We start from the raw sequence: 14,415 nt of genomic DNA, 5'->3' as shown, positions 1-14,415 counted from the left end.
AAGTTGAATGGACTGACTGCAGTGCCTTTCAGCTTCTGTGTTGCTGCTTCTCTGCACTGTCACCTCCTGTGCTGCAGCCACTGCCCCAGCCACCATCCAGATCCGGGCACTCCCTTGCAGAAAGCAGTAGCCAGGTCGACTTGTGAAGGGTTTGGTGCCAAGGACCTAATATTCACCTGGTGCCAGCTAATGGAGCAGCCATTTTATTTATTTTAAATTTCAAATTAAAATTCTAAATGAAAAAATGTACAGATAATACACACTCGCAGTTCTAAATTCAAAAATAAAAAGGTGCAGGTGTTCTTCTTAGCCCCTCCTCCCCACCTCCTTCCACTCCTCACAGAGAACCAGTGTTGGTTGCTAAATGTCACGTGTGCTTTTCAGATATAAATCTGTATGTGTGCGCTTCCCTGGTGGCGCAGTGGTTGAGAGTCCGCCTGCCGATGCAGGGGTACACGGGTTCGTGCCCTGGTCTGGGAAGATCCCACATGCCGCGGAGCGGCTGGGCCCGTGAGCCATGGCCGCTGAGCCTGTGCGTCCGGAGCCTGTGCTCCGCAACGGGAGAGGCCACAACAGTGAGAGGCCCACGTACCGCAAAAAAAAAAAAAAAAAAAAATCTGTATGTGTGCGTGTGCTTAATATTTTTTATACACACAAGAAAATTTTTACACATTTTTTTTTAACACAAGTGTTTGCCTTATGGACTGGGTCTCTGCCTTTTTTTCCCTTCACTTAATATATCCTGGAAATTGTTTCATATCAGTATATAAAAGATCTTCTTTACAGCCATTATGTGAATGTGTAACAGTCACTTACTAAGACCTTTAGTATGTTCCCAAACTGTGGGGAACCTTTTTATCCAGGTCTTGTGTATGATTTTGAAGTTCAGTATCTGTCAACTTTTAGTGTTGGAAAGATCATAGAGCCATACCTCTTCTGTTCTCAGTGACTTCAGCCATGTCTGCTGCGGCCAGTTAAGAGTACCCTTCAGGGTGCAGGGGATCAACCTCACACTTCTTTTTTAACTAAAGTGGAGATCCTGTAGTGTTTGCCTTATTGGGTTTCCTGTCAGAGAAGTGCTTTTTCTTTTAATATAAAATTTTCATTTATCAATTAATTATATTAACAGTATACCTTGACATGCTTGCCAGTGGTTAGGTAGCCCTAATTAAATTAAATAATTTTAGCCTCAGTTTATTGAGTGCCTGTAATGTCTAAAGATGATATATCCATATATCTGTAAAAATCTGTAATCCTTATAAGAGTGACAGATATTATTAGGAATTACTTGTTTCATTTTAAAGAAGAGGAAAGTTGAGCCTCAGATAAATTAAAGAGTGGGCTTAAAGTCATATAGCAAGGTTTTTGGACTTCAGAGGCTACTTTCTTTCCATCTTTTTTTTTTTTTTTTTGTATTATGTTCTTTTTCCAATTTAGACTCAGAAAGCAATTTCCCTAAAACAGAGCCAAGAGCTATTTACCCTGAATTTAAACAACATATAAGGCGTATTTACCTAGAATGTGTTTTATTTCTCCATATAAAGTCATTCAGACTCAGAAACATGCACTTCCTTTTCAAATTGAGTCTACAGAGTAGTAGGCAGTTAAAATGTCTAACCAAAAGCTGTCTGTCATGATGAGACTGAGAGGTTATTAAAAATAAATATCATTACTGTATATCCTCAAGTTCAAAGTACCCATCAGACTCTAAAATACCTGGTCTTTATTTACTGACTTTCTCCTGTTTCCTGGCTCTGACATGGCAAATTACACCATGACCCTAAGTAGAAGTTAAAGTAAGCTAAATTACATGTTGTAAAATCTACGTTCAAAATCATTTTCCTTTCTGAAAAAACGCTATTTGTCATCTAATACAAAAGCTGCTTCTTACATTCCTGCAGGAAGAGAAACAGTCTTTCCTGTCCCTTCTCATTTTCCCCTCATCCACAAAAGAGCCGTTGTCTCCATCCACATGTCCAGTCTTAACGCACCCAGCCTTTGTCTGCCCGTTCTCTCCTCTTGAAACCAGCGCACGGAAGCACAGGGAATATCCTGTATCCTTTTGTGACAGAATACATTTAGGCTAGGCTAGTATGGAACTGTTTGCAGTATTATTTCTTGCCATTATTTCGTTCAGATGTCGTAAGAGGCAATCTCAGTACCTGGTTTGCACTCACACTGGAATCTCTAGAACTGCAAATGTTACTGTTTTCATACAGCGTGCACCCACAGTTTTGCCTTCTTTATGCATTTGTCATACACAATACCCTTAAGTTCCAAAATTACTAAATCTAATGCTGTTCCCTTTGCCTTATATTTTTTAAAGTAGAAGATGTACACATTTTCCATTTTTGTTCCAAATTTCTGTTTATTCATAAGCCCAGTGTTTGACTTTTGAATTTTTTTAATTACAAAAATTTTTTTAATTGTACGAACACTCACCATGAGCTCTGTCCTCTTAGCAAAATTTTAACTCCACAGTACAGTTTGCTAACCACAGGCACAGTGTTGTACAGCAGATCTAGAACTTGTTCATCTTGTGTAACTAAGTAAACATTTTTCATATGAACATAGTTGCACCTTAAGAGAGAAAGAAAAATGTTTCAGTTTATTGGCAAAGTCAGTAGAGAGCAAGATTACCTTATACTAACATTAGAGTAGGAACAAAGGTGTTTGAGGAGAAGAAACACCTATGTGTTCTATGCAATGAGTTTATTATACCAATTAACAAAGTGAACCCGTGAAGATAGCAGCCAGTTCCGCTTCGGTGTTGTGTCACATACATTATCTAGGAATTCCCTTGTCTTTATGAAAAGGGGGGAAAAGGCTTTGGTAGAAAAAGTGCGACTGTAAAGTATGAGTTGTATTTGTATTTATGTTTATTGGTACAGTAGTTTGAATTCTTACCACCCCTCTTACCAAATAGAGTGATTTCAGAGTAAGGACTGAGAATTATATATCTCCATTTTCGGAATCATAACATATAGAGCTGGCTCTCAGAAAGGATCTCAGAGTGCTTGTTTGACAGATAAGGAAAGTGAAATTCTTAGAGACGATAGCACTTTATCGGGGCCACATAGTTATTTAGCATCAAATGTGCACGACAACCTGGCTGTCTGGTTCCCAGTCCTGTTTCTTTTCTTAAACCTACCACTTAATATGCTTTGATAATCTGGTTGCTTCAGTGCTATACTGACGGCATGCAAGTAGTCTCTGAAGAAATTTCATCTAATTTGGGAAAACTTGAAAGATTTTTAAATTACTTAATCGTAGTTAGAAATCAAACCCAAAGGTAACACAGAGAAGAACTTAGAAAATTCCTTTTATCTGCTTGGTATTAGTAGATTTCTCACAGTATCTATGCTTAAGGCATGTGTTTATTTGTATAACTGGACAGGAAATATAGGGGTCATGATTGATTAAAGCAGTATTACATATATATCAAATTTTAAAAATCTGAACATAGAAATTCCTTTTTAGTGAAGTGGATGTTTTAATGTTTGTATGTATAAAGAAATCTTCTGAGTTATGCTTAAAGAAATGCCAATAAATTTTAAATGTTAGGAAACAAAATACTTGTATTAAGGTTGAGCATATGTATACCTAGGGTGACAATGTAAAACTCATTGAAAATGTTGTTTTTGTTTTGTTAACAGGGTGAACAATTGTGTTGGATTTTCAAATTATAAATTTTTCCTCCTTTTCTTGGCTTATTCTCTGCTGTACTGCCTTTTTATTGCTGCTACAGATTTACAGTATTTTATCAAATTTTGGACCGTAAGTCATTACCTTGGTGACTTTTTTTGGTATATTATAGATTTTCAGTAGTGAATTAATCCTGACACTAATTTTATAGAAGAGCGCTAACTTATATATAGTCAGTCCTCATTATTCGCAGATTCTGTGTTTGTGAATTCACGTACTTGCTAACATTGATCTGTAACCTCAGAGTCAATACTCAACGTAGCTTTTGTGGTCATTTGCAAACATGCACAGAGTAGGGAAAATGTGAGTCACCCACGTGCACATTTCTAGTTGAGATCAAACCAGAGGACCTGCTGCCTTCCTGTTGGAACTCACATACTGTAAATAAGTGTGCTTTTTCATTCTATTTAGTGCCATGTCTTTTGCATTTTTGTGCTTTTTTGTTGGTGATTTCATTGTTTAAAAGGTCTTCAAGCCTAGCGCTGAAGTGCTGTCTAGTGTTTGAGCAGAAGAAGAGACTGAGATGTGCCTGATGGAGAAAATACATGTGTTTCCTTCAGACCTGAGTTATGGTGCTGGTGGCTGTGAGTTCTGTTATTTAATATGCATTAAATAAGGTATAAATTAGGTTTTATAAGCAGAAACACACAGAACAAGGTTACGTATTGATCATTTGACAAAAATATTGTGACCAGAGGCTTACAGGACCCTAACGCTGTATCTTCCCAGGAGAAATGGTTCAGGATTCACAAATTCGGTGTTCATGGCAACTTTATAGAACAGCACCACTGCGAATAACGAGAATTGACTATATAAGAAGAATGTTTTTCTTAGTATTGAAAAAATAGAAGTATTTCTTTATGTGTAAAACTACTATTAAACTATTATACCTATAATGTCCTGAATTGTTATTAGGCATTGTATATGCTTTAGGCAGCTCATTTGTTTTCTTCACTGTATATTTTAAACATAAGCAAAATGAAGTTAGAACTATGTGTTTTAAATACCCAGAGATATTCCTTACAACACCAAACAATGGTAAAAAATAACAGTTATCCCCTGTAGGGTTGCTTTATTACAGTCATTAAATTATCCTTTCTTATGGTAAGGCTTTCTGAATTGCTAGATCACTGATGTGAGATTTGAACCACATTCAATACTAAAGATTTATTGAATCCTGTTATGTGCCAGTTGTATTGCTAAGTGCTAGGAATCCACAGGTGAATGAACGTGGCCTAGCGTTCAAGGATACTTCCAGTGTCCAGCTGGAAGAATGATCTCTAATGAATGTCTGAGAGCCTGTGGCCTCACTGCTCCTCATTCCTGTGGATGGTTTTATTTCCGTACCACAAATAAATTTGTAAAGGAACGACTGGTTTTCACTGTGATGACTCTGCTGTCAAAAGCTATCAGTGAGATCTTGTGACCTGGGTCAATCTGACAGGTACTACAGGATATTGAAACAGAATATCAGAAGGGGACACGTCCTGGCCGCTCTGGTGCTTCACTAAGTGTCCCCAAGCCTGCCATTCTAGAGGGACTCCAGATCTCCTTGGACATACGAACAAGGAGCAGTCTGGTTTTGCTTTGAGATGGCCTTTTTCATCCCATGGGTACTGTAAGGTTTATTTTAGACAGGTGTTATAAACTAGTGTTGATCTTTTTTGTGACGACGTTGTTTAAAGTAGCTTGAAGTATTATTGTGGATGTGTTCTGTGTGTTTGTAGTTGATGCTGTTGTTTGTAGTGATGTAAAACATCAATGAGGAGAGTAGCTAAATTGTGCCAATTAACCTTCCATTTTCTGGCATTATAATCAAACTGTTTAAGCATTTGTAAATCTGGAGTATGTTAACAAAACATTTTCAGGAAGTAAATTAAAAGCTATATTTTATAGCTTGTTTTATCTTGTTGCCTACTGATACAGTTGACACACATCATAATTTTTCTATGAATTTGGTTATACAAAAGAAAATATCCCAAATTTTAATGTATTTTCCATATATACATATATATTCATGTTCTAGTAAACATTTATTCGAACCTGAAGATGTATTTTTTCCTCAAAGTTTTAACATAAAGCCATATATCTTTCTCCATACCTAAATTTAAGAAAAATTTTATGGAAAAAATCTTACTTATAAAAGTAGGGGAATACCTATCCCTTTGACAAAACATTTTATTTTCTTCCTTTCTTTATAGAATGGCCTACCTGATACTCAAGCCAAGTTCCATATTATGTTTTTATTCTTTGCTGCAGCTATGTTTTCTGTCAGCTTGTCTTCTCTGTTTGGCTATCATTGTTGGCTAGTCAGCAAAAATAAATCTACATTAGGTGAGTATCCAATTATTGTAGTTAACAGAACTTTAAATAGAAAACCAAATAGTCATCAGAAGTTGCTGTATGATTAAATGCTAACCTGTCCTGAAGCTGTAAAATCATTCTTGTTTCCCACATTGTCTTGTGGGACAAATACAAATTCACTCATTCCATATATTTTTTGACTGTCCATTGTGTGTAAAGCATTGTGTATATACAGTGGTTAGCAAGGGTGAAATAGTCTAGTGAGGGACACAGAAAATCAATAACCAAACATAAACGTAATTACAAAATGTGAAGTGCTTCGAAAGAAACAAACAGGATGTTCAGGTATGAGTCAAGGTCTGGGGATGGTAGAAGGGAACCTATTTAGATGGAGTGGTCAGGGAAGAGCTCACAAAAGCAAAAAGTATATTTAAACTAAGAAGTCAGAGCCAGAACATCTCAGGCAGAGAAAACAGTATGTTCAGAAGCCCTGCAGAGATGGGATACAGCAAAAGCAGTGCTTAGCAGGAAATGTATAGCTATAAATGCTTACATTAAAAAAGAAATACCTCAAATCAATAACTTTACACCTTAAGGAACTATGAAAAGAAGAGCAAAAAGTAAACCCAAAGCCAGAAGAAGGTGGGAAATAATAAAGATTAGACAGGACATTATGGAAACAGAATTCTAAAAAACAGAAGATCAATGAAATCAATAATTCGTTTATTGAAAATATCAACAAATATGACAAGCCTATAACTAGAAAGCAAAAAAGAGGACTCAAATCATGAAAATGAGAAATGAAAGTGGGAACATGACTACCAACCTTGCAGAAATAAAAAAGTTTAATTAGGTAACCTTGGGACTTCCCTGGTGATGCAGTGGTTCAGAATCTGCTTGCCAATGCAGGGGACACGGGTTCAAACCCTGGTCCAGGAAGATCCCACGTGCCATGGAGCAACTAAGCCCACGCACGGCAATGAAGACCCAACGCAGCCAAAAAATAAATTAAAAAAAAAAATTAGGTAACCTAGATGTAATGGACAAATTCCTAGAAACACAATCTACCAGTGTGACTCAAGAAGAAATAAAAACCTGAATAGACTTATAAGTAAGGAGATTGAATCAGTAATTTAAAATCTCCCAACAAAGAAAAGCTCAGGACCAGTTGGCTTCACTGATGAATTCTATCAAACACTTAAGAATTAACATGAATTATTCTCAAACTATGCCCAAAATCAGGAGAGGAGGAAACATTTCCTAAGTCATTCTGTGAGGCCAACATTGCCCTAATACTAAAGTCAGACAAAGACATCACAAGAAAAGAAAGCTATAGACCAATATTCCTTATGAATATAGGTGGAGAAATTCCCAATAACATATCTGCAAATCCAGCAGCATGTTAAATCCTACTTCGTCATGGTATATAACCTTTTATCCCAGGAATGCAAGGGTGGTTCAGTGTATAAAAATCAATCAATGGTAATATACCACATTAATAGAATGAAGGGGAAAAAAGCACATTTTTATCTCAACTGTAACAGAAAAAGTGTTTGACAAAATACAACGCCCTTTGATGATAAAAACACTTAAGCTGGAATGGAAGGGAACTTCTACAACCTGACAAGGACTTTATGAGAAATTCTCAGCTAATATGATACTCAGTGGTGAAAAATAAACCTTTGCCCTAAATAAATCAACCAAGGATTCCGTCTTTCACTATTGCTGTTCAGCACTGTACTGGAAATTCTAGCCAGAGAAATTACTCAAGAAAAGAAATTAAGGCATTCAAATTGCACAGGAAGACGTAAAACTATTGTTTTTGTGGATGAAATGATCTTATATATAGAAAATCGTAAAGAATCCACAATAAAAACTATTAGAGCTAATAAAATCTGCAAAGTTCCATGATCAATATGCAAAAAAATCAGTTGTGTTTCTATATACTATCAATGAACCATCCCAAAGAGATTATTGAAATTTCTATTACAATTTCAATGGCCTTTCATGCATAAATGGAAAAGCTAATCTTCAAATTCATATGGAATTTCAAGGGGCCCCAAATAGCAAAAACAATATCCACCAAAAAAAATTGTTAAGTTCTTCCTGTTTATAAAACTTGCAACAAATCTATAGTAATCAAAAGAGTGTGATACTGGCTATGAGATTCCATTATTATAATAGTCAGTGAAGATTAATTGTAGTATATAGTCAGTGAATGTTCATTTTTAGGATTCAGGTGAAATCTTATCCCAGCAAGTACTATTAGGGTGAAAATATTGGTATAATAATTTCTAAACAAAGTACCTTATTTCAAATTATATGTAGAGCAATTAAATTATTTTTCAAACGTATATTTTTCTACTAGCTTTTAACTTCTAGAAACGTCTAGATTTAACTTGTAACACTGAAAGGACTTCCTCTGGACAGTATGGTCCTATAATTATTAAAGCGTTTTATAAAAAGCTATATAACCTAGGTTGATAAATGTTAAGGATCTTGCAAATCACGTTTTTCATAGTACCATGACTCTGCTAGTTATATTTTTCCTTTTTTAAATTATGGGCAGAAATCATTACACTTCTATGTTTATTTGCACCCCAAAACTAACATGTTAGATTTTGCATCTCGGCATTATTTAAGAAGAAGATGTAGCATCATAGACAGAACTTTGATGACCTTGTTCAAGTTCCACTTCTGTCATTTATTTTTTGTGATATTTTGAGCAAGTTGCACGGTCTCTCTGAACCTCAGCTTCCATATGCAGAGTGGGCATAACCAGCTATGATGTACGGCTCTGCATTGGACCCTGGTTTGGACAAAGAGCTTTAAAGTACATTTTTGATCAGCTAGAAAAAAAATTATGATTGGATGAGATAAAATTTTAATGAAATTGGAAAATGGAATTTATTAACTGAAAAAAGGTTGTAGAATGTATCTTTAGTCGCACTTTGGTTAAAAAAATGTACATTTGTAATTATTTTCTCTATCCATCCAGCCGTCCATTTAATAAAGATTTAGAAGATGTAAAGTTTTATTTACTTGTTTGCATTTTCTAATTTTCTGCAATGCAGATGTGCTGCTGCAAGAATAAAAGGGTTACTTAAAAACTAAAATAGATCTAATCATATTTTATGTTTGTTTTAAAAGAATAGACAGTCATCATTGCAGGGCTGTTGATAGGCACAGAAGCAGTCACAGGAGGCTAGCCATTGGTTTTCAGAGTTTCTTCATTTAATTCCGTCATTTCTAACTATAGGGTGTGCTCTTTACTCATGTGATTGCTCTACCATCTTTTCTAGAGGCATTTAGAAGTCCAGTATTTCGACATGGAACAGATAAGAATGGATTCAGCTTGGGTTTCAGTAAAAATATGCGACAGGTTTTTGGTGATGAGAAGAAGTACTGGTTGCTACCCATTTTTTCAAGGTACTTTGTTGTGAAAATTTTCAGGGTTTAGACTGAAAATGGAAGTAATCCAACAAAAGAACTCTGTAATTCTGTATAAAAACTATTTTTTACAGTATTATTTTATGACTCACTGTTATATCAATGTGGAAATCAGTTGACTCACATCTCCATAAACATACCACATTCGAGCCAATGTCTGATACACACGTTTTGTCCATAATATAACTATGTTCTACTCACAGAGATCATCTTTTTTACTGCATAATTGTAAGTTTTTATTCTAATTACAGTCTAGGTGATGGCTGCTCCTTTCCAACTTGCCTTGTTAACCAGGATCCTGAACAGCCGTCTACTCCTGCAGGATTGAATTCATCATCTAAAAAGTGAGTCCATTTTTTTTTTTTTCTATTTTACTTTCAAAGAATATACTTTATCCTCTTGCGTCCTTCAATTATATGTTCCTTTGAAAAAAAATTTTAAGAACTTAAGATAATTTACTACACTGGTTTCTACCTGGAATGAGGGTAAGAGGAAAGTATGACTGGGGAGGGTTACATAGGGAGCTTCAGTCATAATTATAAAATTCTGTTATCAATCTGGGTGGTCAGTAAACAGGTGTTAACTCTCTATACATTTTTGTTAACGGAAATAAATTATGATTTTTTTAAATGTGGTGCTTAAAAGAAAATAACGTAAGTCCAAATTAGTCCCCCTAGTGATCAGGTGAGCAGACAGGGTAAACTTTCCCTCTGACCCTCCAGGCCTTTCTTCTCGGCCGTAACCGTTATAAAGAGATCAAAAAACTTCCCTGCCTGGATCAGGCCTTTGGAGATGAAGTGGAATCCCAGACATCTGCTTGACAGTCCCGTTAGCAATGGGCACCATATCCTTGGTACTCTTCCAAGACCTCTAAGCATGATCTGAGCCATTTCTGTGGAGAGAGAAAGGAGGGAGTCTTGGAAATTCATTGTCTGGAGACTTTGGTTACTGCTTTAAGTCTCTTTTGGTTCCAGTCTATCAGGCATTTGAGGAAGACCTGAAATTGGATTCTGACTTGGCTACTAACTGCCAAAAGGCAAAACTATCTAAACGTTTCAAAATGCTCTACCTGAAGTTTTAAGTTGAAACATTTTTTTACATGTTCAAGACAGACTTTTTTTTTTGATGTGACCATACCTCTAATTTTTAAATGAAAGCCAATAGTAAAAGCATGACCATAATATCGTTAAATTTTAAAGGTTTTCTTAGTTGCTGGAATGCTGTGTTCACAGCACCTATGCTTATAGTCTCCCCATCTAGTTCGTGTTTCTTATTGATCACAGCGCTTTGTCCCTTGGAGCCTGATGTGACCCCAGCATCCATCCCAAGGTGGTGATTCTGGCAGCCATTCCAAAGTCATCTTAAATTGTCATGAGATGAAACCTATTTGCCCCCCCCATCCCTAGAGTGAGCTATGTGCAGTCCAGGCTCTACCAGTTAGTTAATGAGGAGGCCGTTCTCATGTGTGTCACAGGGACATTCAAAGGCACCAGAGTCTTACTGGGTCCTGCCCTGTGAGTTTTGGCTTTAAAATTCCACAGAGCTAAATGCTAATTTTTTTTTATATACCTCAGGGCAGAAAAATCTAGTTTTAATAAATTACTTAGAATGCTTTCCTGCTTTTATAAAAGTTAACAGTAGTTTTCAATAATATTTTTTTATCCTTGTTAAGAGGTTTTTGTAGTTTAAGACTATTTGGGTTTTAGAGATAGTATCTCTCCTACTAAATGTACAATGGGCATTGGGAGAAATCCTAGTTCTGGCACTGTTACCCAGCTAGGTGATCTAGAAGAGGTCACGTAACCTCTCCGGGCTTCTCTTCCCTTTCCTTTAAATGTTGAGATTGGATTTTGACAGCTAAAGTCTCTTCTACAAAATTCTATAATCTCCCCCGATTAGCCCCTATGAATTGTCTATGGCTAGTGCTGGTCTCCCCTGTGTACTCCAGAGTTGTATATTTGATTGTCTACACAGTGGTCCCACCTAAACATCTAAAAGTCATTGCCAGCTGAACAGGTGCAAAGCAGAACTCTTGATTCCAAGCCATCTCTACCCTCGCCCCACCCAAAACTCGATTCTTCTTCATTCTTTCATGTATCAGTAGTAGTGACCTCCATTCTCCCAGATGCTCAGGACAGAAACTTGGGAGTCATACTAGATTCCTCTCTTTCAGGGACCCTGTATATACAGATGTAGATCCTGTCAGATGTCCCCTCCAGATATATCTATAACCTGGATACTTTCTTACCACCTCCAAGGCTGCTTTCCTGGTCCAAGCCATCATTTCTCACATGGATTATTTCAGTACCTTCGTTCCTGACCTTTCTGATTCCATGTTTGCCCTCCTCCAGTTTATTCTCCATTAAAATGTCAGAGTGATCCTTTTAAAGCGTAAATCATATTGTGTCACTCTTCTGCTCAGAACCCTCCACTGATTGTCCATCTTGCTTAGAATAAAAGCTAATGAATGTCCTTACCTTGCGCTGACTAATCTCTTCCCCAACACCTCTCGATGTCACCCCGTACCACCTTCCCGGCACTCACAATCCTCAGACACACGGATCTTGCTGGTCCTCAGATATACCAGGCATGTTCCTTATTTAGCGGCTTTGTACTTGCCAGTTCCTATTCCTAAAGGTTCTTCCTCTGGATATCTGAACGGTCTGTGCCTTCACTTCACTTTCTGCTCAGGTGTAGCTTTACAGTAGAGGCCGCCTTTGGAAACCCTTGGATAATTGTAACTTGCCCCTCCATTCCCTTCATACTGTCTTTTACTGTCGTCAGAGCTCTCCTTACCACCTGACTTACTATATATTTATTATACTTCTTCCTCAGTTACAACAGAACTTCCATGAGATCAAAGACTTTCCTCACTGATGTAACAGATACTCAATGAGTATTGTTGAATGAGTGGATCCTTGCCATTTGTTAGATTCCTGTTAGCAGTAATGAATCTCCAAGCAGTCCTTAAACCAGGACTTAGTTAGCTGTACTTGGTCTAAGGTCCCTTTCCTGAGGAATAATTAGAATTAGAGTAAAAGAGATATTTCATATGAATAGGAGACAAGCTTTTCTTTTTTAAGATTTTCCTCCCAAAATTTTAGTAAGGGGTTGTTAAAGCAGCACAAAATTGAAATAGTGTCAAATTTTAGATACGAGGTAATTGTTAAGGAGCAAAGGCATATCCTTTAAAAAATATAATAGTTATAGTCAACTAAAATATGTGAAATTACTCTTGGAAGAATTTTAAGTGGGTTTTTCTTTTGAACATTATTATAATTTCTGTTTTGGTGTGTTGTAAAATAATACACTAATAGTTTCTGTGCCAATAATTTTTTTAATCTAAGTGAAATGCTATTTTATGTACATTTTTTTCATACCATCTAATATGTCATATGTGGCATGTCTACTTAAATTTTAAAACCTAAAGTCTTTCTTTTAAACTCTTTATTTACCAAATTAAACATCAGATTTTTAAGACCTGACAATGTCAGATGTTTTCAACATTCCTGCAAGATAACGTTCAAATTTGTTGTTTCAGTTTTATAGAGAAAGATAGAGAATTCTTTGTTCGAGACCAGTTAGGCCACTTTAGAAACAATAAGTAGGTCAGTTTTTCTCAAACTTATCTTTCTACCATCATCTTCATATATTTTTTCCCATATTTTTTCCACTTGTAAAATTAATTTTTCTTTAATATTTTTATTTAAATTGCCACTTAAATTTTTTTAAACCAAACTTTATATCACTGTCATAAATGAGAAATTAGTATAATTTGCCATAGAATATAACTTAAAAAAAAATAAAATCAATAATAAAATACTGTTAAGTTCTAACTAGATTCCCTTACCTGCTAAAGTCTTAGGCTGAGGCCTGTTCTCCATATTAAGAATGGAGATTTGCCAAAGTCAGAGATTGTCATTGTATCGTAATCAGAAGAAAGAAAAGTGAACTGAAGCAAGAACGCTTTTTTCATTGTGAGTCAGTGTGATTTAATGCCTTGTTCCTGTTTTCCCCAAATTCTCTTGTGTAACTCCTACAATTATCTTGCACCACAAGTGGGTTGAGTTCCATCCTTTGCAAAACACTCACTCTAATACTATCAAGAGTTAACCTAATGATCATGATGATAATTATTGTTATTCAGTCCTGAAAACCATCAATTTCCTGCAAAGCCATTGAGAGAGTCCCAGAGCCACCTTCTTACTGATTCTCAATCTTGGACAGAGAACAGCACAAACCTGGGAAAAGGTAAAGCTGGTAAGAGTATGCTTGTTCGGCTATTTCGATATATTTTATTTTTAAAAGGTGAAAGTGGTAAAAATTTTTCATTCTTATTAGCTGTAGAATTTTTCTTGTTTTGGAGGCAGACTACCGTTGTAAATATGAACTGTTTTCAAAGAACTGCTTGTGAAGTGCTTTGATTAATGTCTGGAAGCTGTAGAAAATCATTTTGTGAAAAATAGATTTACATGGCCTTTTTCCAATTTAGAAAACCAAATCTTTATTACCGCATATTAAATAAACTGATAAACTCAAAATATACTTTATTTAAAAATTGGAAAAAGTGCAGTAAGCTCAGACAAAAGGTTGAAAACTATCTACTGAAAGGGATCTCAAATTATGTAGTTTTTACTCAAAAGTTTTATCCATTTCAAAATGTCGAAGTAAAGCCATTGCAGAATTGCTATAACTTTAGCTACCTGTCATTTCTTCATATCCCACTCACAGTTCTCTTGTTATTGTTGATTTGACTCTTTTGATGATTTGGGTCAATATAGGTTATTGGCAAAAAACAAGGAAGTGTTTGAAGGCAGACAGACCTGATATCAAATCCCAATTTGGGCACCTAATCAGTGTGTGGTATTTGTTAAGTTACTTAACCTCCTTTAGACTTAGCTTCATCTTTAACATACTACTTATTTCTCAGGGTTGTTAAGTATTAAACAAAATACG

General features: G+C 35.9%; 1 protein-coding gene across 3 annotated transcripts in view; it reads left to right on the top strand.

Annotated features, from left to right (window-relative positions):
- The window catches only part of ZDHHC2 (zinc finger DHHC-type palmitoyltransferase 2), a 64,832-nt gene that overhangs the window by 43,801 nt on the left and 6,616 nt on the right, over positions 1–14,415 (top strand). For 2 of the 3 annotated variants that reach the window (XM_060291400.2, XM_030831901.3), the window contains 5 exons: positions 3,657–3,777; positions 5,907–6,039; positions 9,312–9,438; positions 9,711–9,803; positions 13,607–13,719. In XM_060291400.2, the coding sequence (XP_060147383.1) occupies positions 3,657–3,777; positions 5,907–6,039; positions 9,312–9,438; positions 9,711–9,803; positions 13,607–13,719 (587 nt within the window). The remainder of the gene's footprint in view (positions 1–3,656; positions 3,778–5,906; positions 6,040–9,311; positions 9,439–9,710; positions 9,804–13,606; positions 13,720–14,415) is intronic. The other variant, XM_030831950.3, reaches the window with a different exon arrangement.

The sequence above is a fragment of the Globicephala melas genome, chromosome 21, assembly GCF_963455315.2.
Source record: "Globicephala melas chromosome 21, mGloMel1.2, whole genome shotgun sequence".
Classification (NCBI taxonomy): domain Eukaryota; kingdom Metazoa; phylum Chordata; class Mammalia; order Artiodactyla; family Delphinidae; genus Globicephala; species Globicephala melas.
The sequence above is the reverse complement of the archived record's forward strand: the minus strand, read 5'-3'. Positions and strand labels throughout refer to the sequence as shown.